The sequence below is a fragment of the Oncorhynchus keta genome, chromosome 21, assembly GCF_023373465.1.
Source record: "Oncorhynchus keta strain PuntledgeMale-10-30-2019 chromosome 21, Oket_V2, whole genome shotgun sequence".
NCBI classification, from domain to species: Eukaryota; Metazoa; Chordata; class Actinopteri; order Salmoniformes; family Salmonidae; genus Oncorhynchus; species Oncorhynchus keta.
In genome coordinates, this window is record NC_068441.1 from 44,383,226 (window position 1) to 44,406,312 (window position 23,087).

Consider the following 23,087-nt stretch of genomic DNA (forward strand, 5'->3'; position numbering starts at 1 on the left):
GAAGGAGTGTTGTATGGCATTGAAGCTCGTTTGGAGGTTAGATAGCACAGTGTCCAATGACGGGCCGAAAGTATATAGAATGGTGTCGTCTGCGTAGAGGTAGATCAGGGAATCGCCCGCAGCAAGACCAACATCATTGATATATACAGAGAAAAGAGTCGGCCCGAGAATTGAACCCTGTGGCACCCCCATAGAGACTGCCAGAGGACCGGACAGCATGCCCTCCGATTTGACACACTGAACTCTGTCTGCAAAGTAATTGGTGAACCAGGCAAGGCAGTCATCCGAAAAACCGAGGCTACTGAGTCTGCCGATAAGAATCTGGTGATTGACAGAGTAGAAAGCCTTGGCAAGGTCGATGAAGACGGCTGCACAGTACTGTCTTTTATCGATGGCAGTTATGATATCGTTTAGTACCTTGAGTGTGGCTGAGGTGCACCCGTGACCGGCTCGGAAACCAGATTGCATAGCGGAGAAGGTACGGTGGGATTCGAGATGGTCAGTGACCTGTTTGTTGACTTGGCTTTCGAAGACCTTAGATAGGCAGGGCAGAATGGATATAGGTCTGTAACAGTTTGGGTCCAGGGTGTCTCCCCCTTTGAAGAGGGGGATGACTGCAGCAGCTTTCCATCCTTGGGGATCTCAGACGATATGAAAGAGAGGTTGAACAGGCTGGTAATAGGGGTTGCGACAATGGCGGCGGATAGTTTCAGAAATAGAGGGTCCAGATTGTCAAGCCCAGCTGATTTATACGGGTCCAGGTTTTGCAGCTCTTTCAGAACATCTGTTATCTGGATTTGGGTAAAGGAGAACCTGGAGAGGCTTGGGCGAGGAGCTGCGGGGGGGCCGGAGCTGTTGGCCGAGGTAGGAGTAGCCAGGCGGAAGGCATGGCCAGCTGTTGAGAAATGCTTGTTGAAGTTTTCGATAATCATGGATTTGTCGGTGGTGACCGTGTTCCCTAGCCTCAGTGCAGTAGGCAGCTGGGAGGAGGTGCTCTTGTTCTCCATGGACTTCACAGTGTCCCAGAACTTTTTGGAGTTGGAGCTACAGGATGCAAACTTCTGCACTTCTACATAAGGTACATTCAGCAGGCCTTATCTATACCCTATATAATATATTCTATAGCTCCCATTCAATGGACTGTGTAGCATTTACAGTTCATAATATAAAACATACAGTGCCTAGTGAAAGTCTACACACCCTTTGCACAGTTTTCATATTTTGCTGCCTTCAAATTTAATTTATTTCATTTTTATTAAATTCATTTTTTAAATTGATCTACACAAGCTACTGCACACTTCCAAAGTAAAAGCCAAATTATAGAACATTTATGAAAAATAAAAATATATATCTTAATTGAGTATGTCTTCACACCCAAGAGTTAATACTTGGTGGTGGCACCTTTGGAAGCCATTACAGCTGTCAATAATTTTGAATAAGATTCTACCAAATTTGCACAAATCTTAGGGGAACATATATCCATTGTTTTTGTCAAATTGTTTTTGTCAAATTGATCAAGATTAGTACATTTGCTTGGGAATCATTGATGGACAGCAATATTCAAACCTTGTCACTGATTTTCACACAGATTTAAGTCGGGTCTGAGACTATTCAGGAACACTCAACACCTCTTGGAAATCCATTCTGCTGTGTCTTTGGCATTACAATGTGTGTATTGTCCCTCTGAAAAATATAAAACTATCCCATCGTCAGGTATTCAGAAGACTGAGGTAGGATTCTCTCTCACTTTTTTTATCTGGGCTATGCTCCTTTCATATGTATTTTGAACCTGACAAAGTCCCCAGTACCTGCCGGTGACAAGCATACCGATAACGTGATGCTGCCACCACAGTACTTGAAAAGATACGGGGTAGACTTTCACTAAGCACTGTAGGTATAGAGTATATTCTGTGGCCCACAGTCACCAAGCTGTGAACTCTTGCTTTCACCTATGCAATCCTGTTACATCAGTGATTTTTAGTATTTTTGAATTCACTCATCTATTTGACAGTAACCCTTGAGCATGGATGGGTATGATGTCTCAAAATAGTTCACACAAAGGCTTACCTCTTTAGTTTTGTCCATGGCCTTCAAGATGGCGACGTTTAGGGTTTCCAGAGCAGAGAGGACATTCATATACTCCCCCAAGTGTTGAGCAAAGTAATCTGAAATAAGCAAACATTTGTTTATTTAACATAGACTCACCAGTTTCTTATACTGTACAGTAAGGTATAAACATAAAAATTCAGTTGGATATCTAATGTGCATGATATTGCAAGAGCTTTCCCTGATAATGACATCTTTGCTCTTTGATCTGTCTCTGAAAAATGTATTGACTGATCAAAGAACCAAATAGAATGGTACATTCTGAAACACAAGAGTAGACATTGATTGGATAAACTGTTATAACCACTTATAAAGTCGGAAAGTAATTAAAGGTCGACTTTGGTCACGAAAAACTGTCCAAGCTCACCCCTCATCTGCATTTTCAAACAGAAATGTGGTGTGCCATTGGTGGTTCGTCAATGTGTGGTCATGGGCGCCACTGCCGGCGTAGTCAGTTCATTAGCAAAGCTAGCCACTTTAGCTAGCCCGTATCGACGACGTTGTCCCAGCCGTGAGGGTTCACTGCTTCCCAATCAAAAGCCCTGGATTAACACTGAGGTTGGAGATAAATTAAAGGACAGGACTACCACATACAGAGCCATCGTAGACAACCCTGGGGATATGGCCAAGGACAGGAATACCACATACAGAGCTTTCGTAGACAACCCTGAGGCTATGGCCAAGGACAGGAATAAGCACAAGAAGTCCCGCTACAACTCTGCAGAGTCATCAAACGAGCAAAAGGACAATATAGGAATAAAGTGGTATCATATTACACAGTCTCCAACGCCTGCCTCAAGTGGCAGGGGCTACAGTCCATTACGGATTACAAAAAGGAAGACCCAACTTTGCCGCTCTACCAGACAAAGTCAATGCATTTTATGCATTGACAACAACAGCATGCTGGGTGTGAGTGCCGTCACCGACCCAGATTATTTGGTCATCTCGCTCTTCGAGGCCGAGATGAAAAGGATCTTTAAATCAGGTCAACCCAAGCAAGGCCGCGGGGCCGTTCTCAGAGGATATGCAGAACAGCTGCAGAACAACCTCTCCTTGTCCCAGTCTGTAATCCCCTACATGTTTAAGATGACCATCATCATTCCTGTTCCCAAGAACTCTCAAGGCTTCATGCCACAATGACTATTGCCCTGTAGCACTCACATCTGTAATCATGAAGTGCTTTGAGATGCTGGTTATGGCACACATTAACTCCATCATCCCAGACACCCTAGATCCACTCCAATTTCCGTACCGTCCCAACAGATCCATAGATGACGCAATCTCAATTGCTATCCACACTGCCCTCACCTACCTAGATAAGAGGAATACCTATGTGAGAGTGCTGTTCATGGACTACAGCTCAGCGTTCAACACCATTTTCCCTTCAAAGCTCATCACCAAGTCTCGGTCTGAACACCTCCCTCTGCAACTGGATCCTGGACTTCCTGACGGGCCGCCCTCGGGTGGTGAGGGTAGATAAAATGCCCTCAACACAGGGGCTCCACAGGGGCGTGTGCTTCAACCTCTCCCTCAACGTCAGCAAGACCAAAGAGCTGATTGTGTACGGGGCTGCAGTGGAGCAGGTAGACCGCTTCAAGTTCCTCGGTGTCCAAAACACTAAAGACTTCAAATGGTCTAAATACGCACACAGTCGTGAAGAAGACCTCTTCCCCCTCAGAAGGTTTAAAAAGTTTGTCATGGGCCCTCAAATCTTTAAAGGGTTCTACAGCTGCACCATTGAGAGCATATCGACTGGCTGCATCACTGCCTAGTGTGGCGATAGCACAGTCTTTGATCGCATGGCGCTAGAGAGTGTGGTGGGGACAGGACCAGGACAACTATATCAGGTGGTGTGGTAGGAAGGCCCGGAAAATCATTAGACAACCACTCAAATCAGACTATTCCCTCTGCTTCCGCACGGCAAGCGATACCGGTGCATCAAGTCTGGCACCAACAGGCTCTTGAACAGCTTCCATCCCCAAGCAATAACACTGATAAAGAGCTAACAAAATAGCTACACGGACTACCTGAGTCAATCTTGTATCCTCATTTTCATTTTTGTCTCTATACACACTCACAGGTCCCTTACACACTCATATTCCATCATTTACCCACTCACACATAACATACACATACATTTATACTGACTACAAACACCCACTCACATACAAGCTCAGCGTATGCGTTTCTTATATCCTGATGCCTAGTCCCCTTATTCAATACATATCTACCTCCATCACTTCAGTATCCCTGCACATTGTTAATATAGTATTGGAACTGACCCTGTATATAGTATGCTTACTTAGTTATTGTGTTCTTAATACATCTTCACATTTCTCGTGTTTCTTTTCCAGTAATACATTGTTATTGATTATTGCATTGTTGGGATTTGAATTTGCAAGAAAGACATTTCACTGTACTTGTGTATATGACATTAAAACATTGGGCTCCCAGGTGGTGCAGTGGGTCTAAAGCACTGCATCTCAGTGCTAGAGGCATCACTACAGACCCTGTATCACATCCGGTCTTTATTGGGAGTCCCATAGGGCGGCGCACAAATGGCCCAGTGTCGTCCGGGTTTGGTCGGGTTTGGTCGGAGGAGGTCATCATTGTAAATAAGAATTTGTTCTCAACCGACTTGCCTAGTTAAATAAAAATATGTGTTGACGTCCTTTCACCTGATTTGATTTTGGACAGAAGCTGTAGAGGTTGGTCAGAAATGGAACTTCTGTAGCCAAATATCGTATTCATATAATTCCTTTAAAGCATTAAATGACCTGGTATTATGGTGCACTGATCAGTCATGCAGTTTATTTTTTGCATTTTTGCCCAAAGTCGACCTGTAAGCCAAAACGCTTCATGAAGTGTGTCAGTGTGCCAAATGTAGTCACACTTGACAATGGTAATGCCAACTGTAGTCACACTTGCCCATGGTAATGTCAACTGTAGTCACACTTGCCCATGGTAATGTCAACTGTAGTCACACTTGCCCATGATCATGTCAACTGTAGTCACACTTGCCCATGATCATGTCAACTGTAGTCACACTTGCCCATGATCATGTCAACTGTAGTCACACTTGCCCATGATCATGGCAACTGTAGTCACACTTGCCCATGATCATGTCAACTGTAGTCACACTTGCCCATGATAATGTCAACTGTAGTCACACTTGACAATGGTAATGTCAACTGTAGTCACACTTGACAATGGTAATGTCAATACATATATATATATATATATATATATATATATATAACTGTAGTCACACTTGACAATGGTAATGCCAACTGTAGTCACACTTGACAATGGTAATGCCAACTGTAGTCACACTTGACAATGGTAATGCCAACTGTAGTCACACTTGCCCATGGTAATGTCAACTGTAGTCACACTTGCCCATGGTAATGTCAACTGTAGTCACACTTGCCCATGATCATGTCAACTGTAGTCACACTTGCCCATGATCATATCAACTGTAGCCACACTTGACAATGGTAATGTCAACTGTAGTCACCCTTGACCATGATAATGTCAACTGTAGTCACCCTTGACCATGATAATGTCAACTGTAGTCATACGTGACCATGGTAATGTCAACTGTAGTCACACTTGCCCATGGTAATGTCAACTGTAGTCACACTTGCCCATGGTAATGTCAACTGTAGTCACACTTGACCATGGTAATGTCAACTGTAGCCACACTTGACAATGGTAATGTCAACTGTAGTCACCCTTGACCATGATAATGTCAACTGTAGTCACCCTTGACCATGATAATGTCAACTGTAGTCATACGTGACCATGGTAATGTCAACTGTAGTCATACGTGACCATGGTAATGTCAACTGTACTCATACTTGACCATGGTAATGCCAACTGTAGTCATACTTGACCATGGTAATGTCAAATGAATCAGGACATTTTAACTTTCACCAAATCAAAGAGTGTCCTGGATTTCCTTCACCTATGAAGCAGACATTGACCGATGTCCATTGGACTAACTCCAAGATGGCGCAGCGAAGGCACTTACAGTGATGAGAGATAGTTAACTTCCCCCTGACGTCAAGCTGCTGCACGACTGACGCTTTTGCCATTCAATAAATGATGCAGCAGATTTATTCTCGGAAGTGAGTGTTTACATGTCTTTGTACTATTCCTTGGGTTTCCAGACCATCTGCCACTCACCTCCATACGCTGGAGATCTAGATGTCTGTCAGGTTACAGTTTATACCCAGACTGATAATAACAGATGATGATCGGCGATGATGCAGATGTTGAAGATGGGAATGGTGATGTGATGACAATAATGAGGAAGATTATGCTAATGTTTGACAGCCTATCACAACAATAAGATACTGACATAACATGGTTGAGCACAAAAGCTCCACAGGTAAGACCAATGCTTAACTGGAAGTACATTGGAGAGATTGCAGGGTTAATGTGAAGAAAGGATAGGCCACATTAACACAAACAGTAGCCCCAACACTCACCTGAAAGCTTGTCGGTGTCTAGGTTGCTACAATGTAGCAGAAAAGAAAAAGAGGGGAAAGAAAGAGAGTTAATTGAATCATTTAAGTCATGGAAGCACGTCGGGTGCCATAAACCCCATGTACTGTAAAACTTTCAGGAATTAATAAGCTCAATAAAAGTTAGATAAAATGTGCCAATTACAATGCTTTCTTCCTAATCATCTTGGAAAAACAGAATCCTTGTTCATCCTAGGAGTACGATTAATTCACCTCACACTTTTTAACTCATAGTGTCTGATTGAAGCCTACAGGCTTTGATTAAAGAAATGTGAACTATATCTATTAGTACTATATCTCTTGACACAATGATGAAAATAATCATGGCCTCTAATCCTTCAAGCTGCATACTGGACCCTATTCCAACTAAACTACTGAAAGAGCTACTTCCTGTGCTTGGCCCTCCTATGATGAACATAATAAATATCTCTCTATCCACCGGATGTGTACCAAACTCACTAAAAGTGGCAGTAATAAAGCCTCTCTTGAAAAAGCCAAACCTTGACCCAGAAAATATAAAAAACTATCGGCCTATATCGAATCTTCCATTCCTCTCAAAATATTTAGAAAAGGCTGTTAGCAGCAACTCACTGCCTTCCTGAAGACAAACAATGTATACAAAATACTTCAGTCTGGTTTTAGACCCCATCATTGGACTGAGACTGCACTTGTGAAGGTGGGAGATGACCTTTTAATGGCATCAGACCGAGGCTCTACATCTGTCCTCGTGCTCCTAGGCCTTAGTGCTCCTAGACCTTAGTGCTGCTTTTGTCACCATCGATCAGCACATTCTTTTGGAGAGATTGGAAACCCAAATTGGTCTACACGGCCTGGTTTAGAGCTTATCTGTTGGAAAGATATCAGTTTGTCTCTGTGAATGGTTTGTCCTCTGACAAATGTTCATCAAGGTTCCGTTTTAGGACCACTATTGTTTTCACTATATATTTTACCTCTTGGGGATGTCATTCGAAAACAATGTTAACTTTCACTGCTATGCGGATGACACACAGCTGTACATTTCAATGAAACATGGTGAAGCCCCAAAATTGCCCTCGAGAGAAGTCTGTATTTCAGACATAAGGAAGTGGATGGCTGCAAACTTTCTACTTTTAAACTCAGACAAAACAAAGATGCTTGTTCTAGGTCCCAAGAAACATTATAGGTCCCAAGAAATTATAGGTCCCAAGAAGTTCTAGGTCCCAAGAAGTTATCAGATTCTGTTGAATCTGATAATTAATCTTAATGGTTGTACAGTCGTCTCAAATAAAACTGTGAAGGACCTCGGCGTTACTCTGGACCCTGATCTCTCTTTTGACGAACATTTTGATGAACATGTTTCAAGGACAGCTTTTTTCCATCTACGTAACATTGCAAAAATCAGAAACTTTCTGTCCAAAAATGATGCAGAAAAATTAATCCACGCTTTTGTTACTTCTAGGTTAGACTACTGCAATGGTCTACTTTCCGGCTACCCGGATAAGACACTAAATAAACTTCAGTTAGTACTAAATACGGCTGCTAGAATCCTGACTAGAACCCAAAAATGTGATCATATTACTCCAGTGCTAGCCTCCCTACACTGGCTTCCGGTTAAGGGCTGATTTCAAGGTTTTACTGCTAACCTACAAAGCATTACATGGTCTTGCTCCTACCTATCTCTCTGATTTGGTCCTGCCGTACATACCTACACGTACGCTACGGTCACAAGACGCTATTGCCCCTAGAATTTCTAAGCAAACAGCTGGAGGCAGGGCTCACATATCAGTGTGGATGACGGATCACCACCTCAAGCTGAACCTGGGCAAGACGGAGCTGCTCTTCCTCCCGGGGAAGGACTGCCCGTTCCATGATCTCGCCATCACGGTTGACAACTCCATTGTGTCCTCCTCCAGAGCGCTAAGAACCTTGGCGTGATCCTGGACAACACCCTGTCGTTCTCAACTAACATCAAGGCGGTGGCCCGTTCCTGTAGGTTCATGCTCTACAACATCCGCAGAGTACGACCCTGCCTCACACAGGAAGCGGCGCAGGTCCTAATCCAGGCACTTGTCATCTCCCGTCTGGATTACTGCAACTCGCTGTTGGCTGGGCTCCCTGCCTGTGCCATTAAACCCCTACAACTCATCCAGAACGCCGCAGCCCGTCTGGTGTTCAACCTTCCCAAGTTCTCTCACGTCACCCCGCTCCTCCTCTCTCTCCACTGGCTTCCAGTTGAAGCTCGCATCCGCTACAAGACCATGGTGCTTGCCTACGGAGCTGTGAGGGGAACGGCACCTCAGTACCTCCAGGCTCTGATCAGGCCCTACACCCAAACAAGGGCACTGCGTTCATCCACCTCTGGCCTGCTTGCCTCCCTACCACTGAGGAAGTACAGTTCCCGCTCAGCCCAGTCAAAACTGTTCGCTGCTCTGGCCCCCCAATGGTGGAACAAACTCCCTCACGACGCCAGGACAGCGGAGTCAATCACCACCTTCCGGAGACACCTGAAACCCCACCTCTTTAAGGAATACCTAGGATAGGATAAGTAATCCTTCTCACCCCCCTAAAAGATTTAGATGCACTATTGTAAAGTGGCTGTTCCACTGGATGTCATAAGGTGAATGCACCAATTTGTAAGTCGCTCTGGATAAGAGCGTCTGCTAAATGACTTAAATGTAATGTAAATGGCTTTCTCCTATAGAGCTCCATTTTTATGGAATGGTCTGCCTACCCATGTGAGAGACGCAGACTCTTCAGTAGGTCCTACGATTGAGTGTAGTCTGGCCCAGGAGTATGAAGGTGAACGGAAAGGCTCTGGAGTAACGAACCGCCCTTGCTGTCTCTGCCTGGCCGGTTCCCCTCTTTCCACTGGGATTCTCTGCCTCTAACCCTATTACAGGGGCTGAGTCACTGGCTTACTGGTGCTCTTTCATGCCGTCCCTAGGAAGGGTGCGTCACTTTAGTGGGTTGAGTCACTGATGTGATCTTCCTGTCTGGGTTGGCGCTCCCCCCTTGGGTTGTGCCGTGGCGGAGATCTTTGTGGGCTATACTCGGCATTGTCTCAGGATGGTAAGTTGGTGGTTGAAGATACCCCTCTAGTAGTGTGGGGGCTGTGTTTCGGCAAAGTGGGTGGGGTTATATCCTTCCTGTTTGTCCCTGTCCGGGGGTATCATCAGATGGGGCCACAGTGTCTCCCTCTTGTCTCAGCCTCCAGTATTTATGCTGCAGTAGTTTATGTGTCGGGGGGCTAGGGTCAGTTTGTTATATCTGGAGTACTTCTCCTGTCTTATCCGGTGTCCTGTGTGAATGTAAGGATGCTCTCTCTAATTCTCTCTTTCTTTCTCTCTCTCGGAGGACCTGAACCTTAGGACCATGCCTCAGGACTACCTAGCATGAGGACTCCTTGCTGTCCCCAGTCCACCTGGCCGTGCTGCTGCTCCAGTTTCAACTGTTCTGCCTGCCGCTATGGAATCTTGACCTGTTCACCGGACGTGCTACCTGTCCCAGACATGCTGTTTTCAACTCTCTAGAGACAGCAAGAGTGGTAGAGATACTCTTAATGATCGGCTATGAAAAGCCAACTGACATTTACTCCTGAGGTGCTGACTTGCTGCACCCTCGACAACTAATGTGATTATTATTATTTGACCGTGCTGGTAATTTATGAACATTTGAACATCTTGGCCATGTTCTGTTATAATCTCCACCCGTCACAGTCAGAAGAGGACTGGCCACCCCTCATAGCCTGGTTCCTCTCTAGGTTTCTTCCTTGGTTTTGGCCTTTCTAGGGAGTTTTTCCTAGCCGCATTGCTTGCTGTTTGGGGTTTTAGGCTGAGTTTCTGTACAGCACTTTGAGATATCAGCTGATGTATGAAGGGCTATATAAATACATTTGATTTGAACTCCTCTCTGGAAATGCAATTTCCATGTTAATTGGAGCCAACATTGTTGAACAATATTTGAACTTTTCAAGTCAGAATTCTCTAGGCTGAAATGAATTGCTGGGCAGAAACAATCGCCTAAAAGACAACCACTTAACATGCTGTCATTAATATTAGCCTAATATATGCACCTATAAAAGCATCTTCCCTGCTGGCATTTGCTAGCCTTTTATTGGCTCGTCTTGGACTACCAAATTAAGAGCAAAAGTAATCCTGGTTAATGACTTGTGTAATTGGAATGTGCAACCTGCATTGCACCTATTACCTTCCGCTGTAATTTATCATTGTTGATGCTAAAATCCGCCCTTTTGAAAGCTGCGATGCCCTTTGTCACTTCAAGGGAATTAGCTTGTAGCTGCTAATGTGTTTTCACTAGAAGAGTAACACTGATCTTCACTGTGGCAGGAAGATGTCCTTGGCATTCCAGCTGTGTGTTCATTAACATAAGCATTAACATAATCCCAAAATTGAACAGAATGTTCAGAAGTATTCATTACTTTGAGAGAAGTCTGGGAGAATCCTGGCCCGCAGCGTTTGAGAGGAGTGCTCTGTGTGTGTTTCTCTATGTTCAGCTAAGCTGCAGGGACATTGAAGGACAAGCTAATCTCCATAACAAGGGCTTGCTTGGACTTTAAATGTTATAATGTGAAATTGTTCACGTTGGGGGAGCAAGTCGTAAAGTGCTCAATGAATCTACATTTCCATTCTGCCAAAGGCAATCAAGTCAACAGGCTTAAACAATGGAACGTTAAACTTTTGCCAATTCAGGAGAGAAAGGCTTTTAAAGGGGAAGTTCAGGATTTATAACTTGATATTAGGTGGTTCCTCACCCTAAAAGTACTCTGTAGGCCAGGAGAATACGTAATTCATGGTTCAGTTTTCTTTAAAAAACGGTCTCTGTTGTTGTTGCTATATTACACTGATGCTCAACAGTCTTTTACATGTTGTCATTACCAAGTGAGGGTTTTCTTTTATCGTGGGAAGTATAACACAGCATAAAAAATTCTGATATGGTCTATGCATGGTAAATTACACAAAATCGTACTGATTCTGATTATCCACCATCTACTCTGTTGTTGCTTAGTTCTGCAAAACACTTGGTCGAGCATACAAGGAGTCTGCATGTTCAGGAATTGTAAATGTGCCTGTGCTATGTGTTCCTTTAATCTAATCAATGTCACAAACCATGTTACAAACCATGTTACAAACCATGTTACAAACCATGCATGTTGCAGAGAGGGAACATACTTATTCTGCCGTCCATCTATGGAGTAGAAGAGCTCCTGCAACTCCTCAGTGGTGAGAATCCCATCGGCAAAATAAGCATTGAACTCATCAAACGACAGTTTTCCGTCATCTGAAAAGACAACACAAGACCACAGTTTACTGTGCATCCTTGACTGAGACACATGGCCAAAAGGAAATCAAACCAGGGTTTAAATAGTATTTGCGGTCTTTCAAATACTTGACTGTTTAATAAATATGGACCTGCCATGAGAGCCAGATGGTTTGGGTTCCCATTGGTTGCATACATGCAAGCTCAATCAAGAGCAGCTTAAAGTATTTGATATAAAACAAATACTATTTGAACCCAGGTCTGGAAGAAATAGAACTGGCCTACATCATAGCTTCAAATGCTTTGTACCAAATGGTACCCAGTCATATGGGCACTGGTCAAAAGTAGTGCACTATTGAGAGAATAGGGTGCCATTTGGGATGCATTCGATGACTTTGCTGAATACAACCACAAGTGGCAGTTGTTGATGTTTGTTACATTTTGTACTAAGCACTAGCATAAGGCACAGGAAGAGCTCAGTGCCCTTAGTTGCCTTAGTGCCCTTAGTTGTCTGATTTGTGACAAACATATTCCTGGTGTCAATCTGACGCTTGGCAGGAGAACTAGACACACAAACGTTGGAGCCAGCAGCCGGTTAGCCAGACCTGGCGTGCTGAAGGACAGAAGGAAGTCATCAGCAGATTTATAACACTTTTGCTATGTCCCAAATGGCACCCGGTTCCCTAAATAGTGCACTACTTTTGACCAGGGCCTATAAAGCTCTGGTCAAAAGTAGTGCGCTATATAGGGAATAAGGTGCCATTTGGGACTCAGATTTGAAAGGGCAAACCATACCCAAACCATAGAAGTCAGAATCATTCTATGTCTATGATCCAAACAATCAAAAAGAACTGTCAGAGCTGCTTTCCAGCAAACTGCCCAAATAATCAGGCCAATCTGGCCAAATTGCACACGACAAGGTAACAATGAATATAATTCAATATGCCAGAAGTTCCAGACAGTTGATTCGCCTCATTTCAAGGGCAAATTTGAGGACCATCTGTTTGGCTAGGATCCGTCTCAGACCTCATCATGGCTGTTCTGAATTTGTAATGCGCTGGCTGGGAGGATGATGCAAGGCCTTTACCGCGACCTCCTTTCACCTGAAATAGCTAACGACGACCCAACCAAACAGCTAATACACTTATACAAGCTACATCAAACAGATCCTAAGACATTGCTTACAACTTCGTTGTGGTAATAGGAAGAGGGACATTTTTACATAATGAAAAGGTTCTTTGTTCAAAGCGGTCCTATCTGATTCTGTCAGTGGCTTTGTGCAGATCAGCAGTAAGAAGAACAGGCTAGGGGTTATAATACGAAGTAGATATGCAGGAAATATGGTACAACATTGTGATGCTTGATCTAGAAAACAATGGGAGGCTGTCTGTCTGCACTTTTTTATAGTTATTTTTTTCAAAAACAGGATAAAATAATAGGAAACGCACTTAATCTAGTACGTTGTTCCAGTAATCGTTGTTCCAGTATATGTTGTTCCAGTAAGTGTTGTTCCAGTATATGTTGTTCCAGTACATGTTGTTCCAATTCCAGTACATGATGTTCTAGTGGATGTTGTTCTAGTAAATGTTGTTGCAGTACATGTTGTTCTAGGAGATGTTGTTCCAGTAGATGTTGTTCCAGTTCCAGTACATGATGTTCTAGTAGATGTTGTTGCAGTACATGTGGTTCTAGGAGATGTTGTTCTAGTACATGTTGTTCCAGTACATGTTGTTCTAGTAGATGTTGTTCCAGTAGATGTTGTTCCAGTACATGATGTTCTAGTAGATGTTGTTCTAGTAAATGTTGTTGCAGTACATGTGGTTCTAGGAGATGTTGTTCTAGTACATGTTGTTCAAGTACATGTTGTTCTTATAGATGTTGTTCTAGTAGATGTTGTTCCATGAGATGTTGTTCCAGTACATGTTGTTCTAGTGCGTGATGTTCTAGTACGTGATGTTCCAGTACATGTTGTTCTAGTACGTGATGTTCTAGTAGATGTTGTTCCAGTGCATGATCTTCTAGTACATGTTGTTCCAGTACATGTTGTTCAAGTAGATGTTGTTCTAGGAGATGTTGTTCCAGTGCATGATCTTCTAGTACATGTTGTTCCAGTACATGTTGTTCCAGTACATGTTGCTCAAGTAGATATTGTTCTAGGAGATGTGGTTCTAGGAGATGTTGTTCCAGTACATGTTGTTCCAGTACACAATGTTCAAGTAGATGTTGTTCAAGTAGATGTTGTTCCAGGAGATGTTGTTCCAGGAGATGTTGTTCTATGAGATGTTGTTCTATGAGATGTTGTTCTATGAGATGTTGTTCTATGAGATGTTGTTCTATGAGATGTTGTTCTAGGAGAGCTTGTTCTCGTACATGTTGTTGTAGATAATATACAGTGGGGCAAAAAGGTATTTAGTCAGCCACCAATTGTGCAAGTTATCCCACTTAAAAAGATGAGAGGCCTATAATTTTCATCATAGGTACACTTCAACTATGACAGACAAAGAAAGAAAGAAAGAAAGATCCAGAAAATCACATTGTAGGATTTTTAATGAATTTATTTGCAAATTATGGTGGAAAACAAGTATTTGGTCACCTACAATCAAGCAAGATTTCTGGCTCTCACAGACCTGTAACTTCTTCTTTAAGAGGCGCCTCTGTCCTCCACTCGTTACCTGTATTAATGGCACCTGTTTGAACTTGTTATCAGTATAAAAGACACCTGTCCACAACCTCAAACAGTCACACTCCAAACTCCACTATGGCCAAGACCAAAGAGCTGACAAAGGACACCAGAAACAAAATTGTAGACCTGCACCAGGCTGGGAAGACTGAATCTGCAATAGGTAAGCAGCTTGGTTTGAAGAAATCAACTGTGGGAGCAATTATTAGGAAATGGAAGACATACAAGACCACTGATAATCTCCCTCGATCTGGGGCTCCACGCAAGATCTCACCCCATGTGGTCAAAATGATCACAAGAACGGTGAGCAAAAATCACAGAACCACACGGGGGGACCTAGTGAATGACCTGCAGAGAGCTGGGACCAAAGTAACAAAGCCTACCATCAGTAACACACCACGCCGCCAGGGACTCAAATCCTGCAGTGCCAGACGTGTCCCCCTGCTTAAGCCAGTACATGTCCAGGCCCGTCTGAAGTTTGCTAGAGAGCATTTGGATGATCCAGAAGAAGATTGGGAGAATGTCATATGGTCAGATGAAACCAAAATATTGTTGCATCCAAAGAACACCATACCTACTGTGAAGCATGGGGGTGGAAACATCATGCTTTGGGGCTGTTTTTCTGCAAAGGGACCAGGACGACTTATCCGTGTAAAGGAAAGAATGAATGGGGCCATGTATCGTGAGATTTTGAGTGAAAACCTCCTTCCATCAGCAAGGGCATTGAATATGAAACATGGCTGGGTCTTTCAGCATGACAATGATCCCAAACCCACCGCCCGGGCAACGAAGGAGTGGCTTCGTAAGAAGCATTTCAATGTCCTGGAGTGGCTTAGCCAGTCTCCAGATCTCAAACCCATAGAAAATCTTTGGAGGGAGTTGAAAGTCCGTGTTGCCCAGCAACAGCCCCAAAACATCACTGCTCTAGAGGAGATCTGCATGGAGGAATGGGCCAAAATACCAGCAACAGTGTGTGAAAACCTTGTGAAGATTTACAGAAAACGTTTGACCTCTGTCATTGCCAACAAAGGGTATGTAACAAGGTATTGAGATAAACTTTCGTTATTGACCAAATACCTTTTTTCCACCATAATTTGCAAATAAATTCATAAAAAATCCTAAAATGTGATTTTCTGGATTTTTTTTCTCATTTTGTCTGTCATAGTTGAAGTGTACAAATGATGAAAATTACAGGCCTCTCTCATCTTTTTAAGTGGGATAACTTGCTCAATTGGTGGCTGACTAAATACTTTTTTGTCCCACTGTACATGTGCCTTCATCATCTGACTCTGACCTTCTTTCATTTCGATGAGGGGATTGGAGACCTCCCAAGTTTCGCTGTCAAGCCACCAGATTTGATGTCTTGCTCTTTGGCAGCCTAATGGTGACTACTGGGAGCTTGTTCACTTCTCTGACAGTTCTGAGTTAAAATGGCTTACTAAAATGTGTTGCTCTTCTAGGTCGTTCCAGGACGACCTAGAGGAGCATATTATTGCCATGCCTACGGCTTATTTCATCCATTATTACTGATGTGTCAGAATGAAGGAAAAGCGATTGAGTCACCTGTTGTGGGATGAAAGTCCTCAATAGGAATGTACCTTACTTGACAGAAGAAGACAGCAATCCCTTGTGACTAGATCTGTAGATCATCTTTCACTGTATTGTGCAGTTCATACTCTCTTACTCTGACTTGGCACCATTTCAACTTTCATTATATTTAATTATATCAGTGATACAGGAACTAACACAAGGCCTTTGGAACATTGTGTAACACTCATTGTAAGATGATAATATTACACCTGTCATGGATTGATTGTGCTTAAATTAACAGTGCCCTGCTTGTCAATTTATGAAACCTACAGTATACATGATGACCTGATCACGGTTAGGAAAACCTCCTGGCCCTAAATATGGTTAGAAAAAAATCCTGGTCCTACATAAGCTATGATTTAACTGTCCTGTCATTTTAGCCTCGAGCTAAATCAGGGAGTGACTCAAGCTCCGTCTTCGTCAGAACGATGCCTATCAAGCCTGGCCACTCTCCTCCTCTCGCTAGTTTCCAATGGCCATACATTCACCCTCCCTCCAATCTGCCCTGTCAGATTACATCAACAGATGCCCATAAAGCGTGCACAACAACAGTACCAGTAAGCCTCGCTGAAAGTCTGAACTGTGGAAAGAGAGAGGAAAGAGACTAAGAAAGAGGGGGATACGAGAGAGGGAGCGAAAGGGAGAGAAAATTTAGAATGGAGAGAGAGAGAGAGGAAGAAGGAAGGAAGGAAGGAAGGGGAGAGAGCGAGAGAGAGAAGGGGAGAGAGACAGATACAGAGATTGAGTTGAGGTTAGCATCTGGTGGACTCTGTTGAATCTGGCCAAAGTAATAAGATGTCATTCTGCAGAACAGGAACATGTGGCATAGCAGAGAAGTAGCTTTTGAATAATATTGTCCTGACTCATTCCTCCCACCATTCCATTTACTCGTGAATTTACTCAGATCTAATTATATTACATTATTGCTATGCTTGGAGATGTGAGGGAAAGTCTTCATAAGGACATCCAGATTGACATGTTGTAATTTTATTGACGAAAAGACATCAATCGAATAGCCGGATGACAGCTATTAGTTGACACAGCTGATTGTGTTATGTAATAAAACCTATGGGAGACATACAGTCAACGCTTTGCGTGTGAAGTTTCCCCTACGTACTGATCTAGGAGCAGCTTCCCCACCCCAATCCTAAAATGTTAAAACAGACACAATGTTAAAACAGCGACTAGGTGTAACCTCAGCATACTCCTACAGACAACAGTCTTCAAGGACAAGCAGAGAGCGCCACTGTTGCAGAGTCCATAAGACATTCATCCTCTGACAGTGAGAAATAATGATACATTTCGACGACACTCACTTGAACAGAAATCTCCACCCTGCACAGCCAGAAGAGGATTTGCCACCCCTCGAGCCTGGTTCCTTTCTAGGTTTCTTCCTAGGTTCCTGCCTTCTAGGGAGTATTTCCTAGCCACTGTGCTTCTGCATCTGCATTGCTTTCCCTTTTGGGTTTTTTGCTGGGTATCTGTATAGCACTTTGTGACAACTGCTGATGTAAAAAGGACGTTATAAAACCAATGTTATTAATTGATTGAATATTCGGCATTCTGAGTGAAATGTAAGTGTTACGAACAAATTATTTAAGCAGTGGGCTAAATGTGCACTTAAACATACTAACAAATGAAAATATATTTTATATTTGAGATTCTTCAAAGTAGCCACCCTTTGCCTTGATGACAGCTTGGCATTCTCTCAACCAGCTTCATGAGGTAGTCACCTGGAAAGCATTTCAATTAACAGGTGTACCTTGTTAAAAGTTAAATAGTGGAATTTCTTTCCTTCTTAATGCGTTTGAGTCAATCAGTTGTGTTGTGACAAGGTAGGGGGGGTATACAGAAGATATACAGAAGTCCATATTATGGCAAGAACAGCTCAAATAAGCAAAGAGAAACAACAGTCCATTATTACTTTAAGACATGAAGGCCACTCAATCTGGAAAATGTCAAGAACTTGTGCAGTTGCAAAAACCATCAAGCGTTATAATGAAACTGGCTCTCATGAGGACCACTACAGGAAAGGAAGACCTACATCTGTTGCAGAGGATAAGTTCATTAGAGTTACCGGCCTCAGAAATTGCAGCCCAAATAAATGCTTCACATAGTTGAAGTAACAGACACATCTCAACATCAACTGTTCAGAGAAGACTGCGTAAATCAGGTCTTCATGATCAAATTTCTGCAAAGAAACCAGTACAAAAGGGCACCAATATGAAGAAGAGATGTGCAAGGGCCAAGAAACACGAGCAATGGACATTAGACTGGTGGAAATCTGTCTTTTGGTATGGTCCAAATTTGAGATTTTTGGTTCCAACCGCAGTGTCTTTGTGAGACACAGAGTAGGTGAGCTGATGATCTCCGCATGTGTGGTTTCCACAGTGAAGCATAGAGGAGGAGGTGTGATGGTGTGGGGGTGCTTTGCTGGTGACACTGTCAGTGATTTATTTAGAATTCAAGGCAAACTTAACCAGCATGGCTACCACAGCATTCTGCAGTGATACACCATCCCATCTGGTTTGCACGTAGTCCCACTATCATTTGTTTTTCAACCTCCAGGCTGTGTAAGGGCTATTTGCCCCTTTAACCAATATTCATTGCCCATATACTACAGTTAATACTGCAGCATCAATATATTCAATAGCATCCCAGACCAACCTATCAAGTTTCAAAACATATTGAAGAAGAAGGTTTGAGGGGGGGACCTTGAACCTTCTTTTCCATATGGCTGAGAAGGAGTTTAGGAGATAGGATGTGAGGAATTGTCAAAAGACAAATTGAGATAGAGCCCAGAGGTTTTTTCCCTGATCATGTGACCTGGCCAGGAAACACTCCTGTGTTATGAATGGATGAGCTGTGATTGGACTAGCTTTGATTGGATTACCAGTAATTGTTCACCAATCAGTATACCATGGAGAGAAGTTGGCTCTACATATGAAACCCAAACCTTTATTCAAATGCCATCATGAGAATATACTTCCATTCCAATTGATTGGTTTCTGTACCAACTCAACAAATCCAGATAGCAGATGTTCTGAAAGAGCTGCAAAACCTGGACCCGTATAAATCAGCTGGGCTTGACAATCTGGACCCTCTCTTTCTGAAACTATCCGCCGCCATTGTCGCAACCCCTATTACCAGCCTGTTCAAACTCTCTTTCATATCGTCTGAGATCCCCAAGGATTGGAAAGCTGCCGCAGTCATCCCCCTCTTCAAAGGGGGAGACACCCTGGACCCAAACTGTTACAGACCTATATCCATCCTGCCCTGCCTATCTAAGGTCTTCGAAAGCCAAGTCAACAAACAGGTCACTGACCATCTCGAATCCCACCGTACCTTCTCCGCTATGCAATCTGGTTTCCGAGCCGGTCACGGGTGCACCTCAGCCACACTCAAGGTACTAAACGATATCATAACTGCCATCGATAAAAGACAGTACTGTGCAGCAGTCTTCATCGACCTTGCCAAGGCTTTCAACTCTGTCAATCACCAGATTCTTATCGGCAGACTCAGTAGCCTCGGTTTTTCGGATGACTGCCTTGCCTGGTTCACCAATTACTTTGCAGACAGAGTTCAGTGTGTCAAATTGGAGGGCATGCTGTCCGGTCCTCTGGCAGTCTCTATGGGGGTGCCATCCGTTTTGTCACTAAAGCACCTTATACCACCCACCACTGCGACTTGTATGCTCTAGTCGGCTGGCCCTCGCTACATATTCGTCGCCAGACCCACTGGCTCCAGGTCTTCTACAAGTCCATGCTAGGTAAAGCTCCACCTTATCTCAGTTCACTGGTCACGATGGCAACACCCATCCGTAGCACGCGCTCCAGCAGGTGTATCTCACTGATCATCCCTAAAGCCAACACCTCATTTGGCCGCCTTTCGTTCCAGTACTCTGCTGCCTGTGACTGGAACGAATTGCAAAAATCGCTGAAGTTGGAGACTTTTATCTCCCTCACCAACTTCAAACATCAGCTATCTGAGCAGCTAACCGATCGCTGCAGCTGTACATAGTCTATTGGTAAATAGCCCACCCATTTTCACCTACCTCATCCCCACACTGTTTTTATTTATTTACTTTTCTGCTCTTTTGCACACCAATATCTCTACCTGTACATGACCATCTGATCATTTATCACTCCAGTGTTAATCTGCAAAATTGTAATTATTCGCCTACCTCCTCATGCCTTTTGCACACATTGTATATAGACTCCCCCTTTTTTTTCTACTGTGTTACTGACTTGTTAATTGTTTACTCCATGTGTAACTCTGTGTTGTCTGTTCACACTGCTATGCTTTATCTTGGCCAGGTCGCAGTTGCAAATGAGAACTTGTTCTCAACTAGCCTACCTGGTTAAATAAAGGTGAATTAAAATAAAAAATCTCTGATAGTAAGCTACTGTAGCCTACATTGTTTCCAAGACATATTTTCTGCAGTCAAAGCAATATTCCTCCTCCTTGCCAGGGTTTTAATTGGGCAAGGAAAGTGGGACGCACTGAAGTGTGAAGAGAGAAAAGCCTCACTTGAGGCTCACTTGTTTCCTTCATGCGAGTCATTTGGCTCTTTGATTGAACAAAACATAACAACAACTGCATATTCCCCCATAAATGGTATCCTGTGTGAGGACGATACTTTAGAAATGGAATTGGGTGAATGAGAAAACGACAAATTCACATGAGACAAAATGAATCATCGCTTGACAAGTAGAGTTGTTGTCTACTCACCATTCTTGTCAGCACGGCGGAAAATCTGAAAGAAAAAGGGAAACATTTTAGGTACAGCTTTTAACAAAGCGTCACAATAGGCTTTCTCCAAAAACGATTTCAAATCAGGGTAATTCATCAAAAAGACAGTTCCCAGGAGCTCTGGTCATCTTTTATGCCCATAGAGCATTTCATAGGCAGGCTATTCCAATCCTTTTTGAATGAGGTACCATAACAAGGAAACAAGCATACAGAGAAATGTGTACATCCACTTGTCTGGGCATTTAGTCATAGTCATAGGATTACCTTGTGAACAAGTCAAAATTAACTCAATCTTTTACATTTGGCAAGCAATTGCTCATCCTCAAACTGATTTCTCCATCACTTGGGATAAGTGAAGACTAATGGCCTTAGACATCAGGGGCTCAAATTAAGATCCGACATCTGTACATGCAACAGTTTCTCTTGCGCTTTTGACAATGATTTCACGAGGCCTGATTTCACATGATATGTCCAAAAAGCCATGCTTATAACCACTGGGCTACTAAATAATCACATATTTTTCTTTCAATTACTTAATTAACCTATATCATGCTACTTCAAGTTATTGATTTGGAGTAAATTATGACGTTGTAAAAAAATAAAAAAAGAGCCTAAATTGGGTATGCCTATAAAAAAAATGGGTCAATTGAAGACATTTAGAGGTTCATGTTAACTTTAATTGTTTTCGATGAAAATGATAGACCTTTCAATAATTTAATGCAACATTATTGGCAAGTGACTTGAAGCTTCCTGTGCCAAAGCGATTTAGAGTTGGGAGTGACGAGTGTGTTGATATAATGGTAATATTATCAAAATATATCCACTTTTTACAACCATCAGAATTGGTTTAAAAAAATAAAAATAAAAATAAAAAAAAAAGTTATTCATGCCAACATATTAGGCACATTAATTAAAATTTGGCAAAGTGATCATGTCAGGTGAAAATTAGGCAATAATTAATAGTAGGCAAAGTGATCATATCAGGTGAAAATTTGATCAAATATTTTACCATTGCAACATTTGATGTACAGTCACATTCCCTGCGTTTGTCTGAAGTGTGCAGTAGAGGTCAAAGCTGGCAAAGCCTCCTCGCTATTGGTTATTCCCCATAATTTGCAACAATGTCAATGAGAGTCATAATGATCTTTTCTTTGCGTTACCTCAAATTGTTGCGATTACCAGCTAAGATAAACTTTTGTGAATTAATTTTACATCTGGTTGAGAGTTTGAGTTTTAGCAGTGTCTTAGCATGAACCTGAAACCTACTCTGAGCTGGGAGTTTTCGTAGTATTAAAACAGGTTTTAATAGGATTCCTAGGACCTTTTCTGAGATGCATTGTGCACCTTTCAGAAGTCAACAAGCTCAGGATTTTCAACTATGCCACCTGCTGCCAATGTCTATTTGTAACGTAAATAGCCCCAGACCAGTTGACCGAGTCAAATAGTATGAACAATAATCAAACACTAATTTGTTCTACTTTGGACGGATGTCTGATCATAATGGCGCTGGAAGGGATGGCTACCGTTTTACAGTTACAAAACCAATTGTGTTATTTTGTGTTTTTTTCGCATTGTAACTTATTTTGTACATAATGTTGCTGCTACCGTCTCTTATGACCAAAAATAGGTTCTGGATGTCAGAACAGCGTTGACTCACATCGAACTGGACAAAGACTTTTTCTTTAATGAGTCTGATGCGAAGGATATACCGTTTCTCCTATGCCAGGCCCAAATCCCCGACATTCACATGATGAAAAGACAAAAGATACAGGGGGCTGAGATCCGGGTGCTTTGTGAGAACTCGTTAGCGAGTGTGTAACCCATCCGTTCTATTAGCCAACATGCAATCACTGAAAATTAAAGTGGATGAGATCCGTTCGAGACTATCCTACAAACGGGACATTAAAAACTGTAATATCTTATGTTTCACAGCGTCGTGGAAGTTGGTAGGGTTTTCCGTGCATCGGCAGGACAGAACAGCTACGTCGGATGAGAGGTGGTGGTGTTTGTCAATAACAGCTGGTGCGCAATCTCTAATATTAAGGAAGTCTCAAGGTAATGCTCGCCTGAGGTAGAGTACCTTATGATAAGCTGTAGACCACACTATCTACCAAGAGGGTTTTCATCTGTATTTTTCATAGCCGCACTCAATGAGCTGCATAAGGCCATAAGCA

General features: G+C 42.8%; 1 protein-coding gene across 4 annotated transcripts in view; it reads right to left on the reverse strand.

Annotated features, from left to right (window-relative positions):
- Window positions 1-23,087, reverse strand: part of LOC118400604 (N-terminal EF-hand calcium-binding protein 1-like) — an 83,614-nt gene that overhangs the window by 45,059 nt on the left and 15,468 nt on the right. For 3 of the 4 annotated variants that reach the window (XM_052473998.1, XM_052473997.1, XM_035797605.2), the window contains 4 exons: window positions 20,893-20,917; window positions 11,804-11,912; window positions 6,600-6,625; window positions 2,068-2,165 (listed from right to left, as the gene is read on the reverse strand). In XM_052473998.1, the coding sequence (XP_052329958.1) occupies window positions 2,068-2,165; window positions 6,600-6,625; window positions 11,804-11,912; window positions 20,893-20,917 (258 nt within the window). Of the gene's footprint in view, window positions 1-2,067; window positions 2,166-2,473; window positions 6,575-6,599; window positions 6,626-11,803; window positions 11,913-20,892; window positions 20,918-23,087 lie in introns of those variants that run through there. The other variant, XM_052473999.1, reaches the window with a different exon arrangement.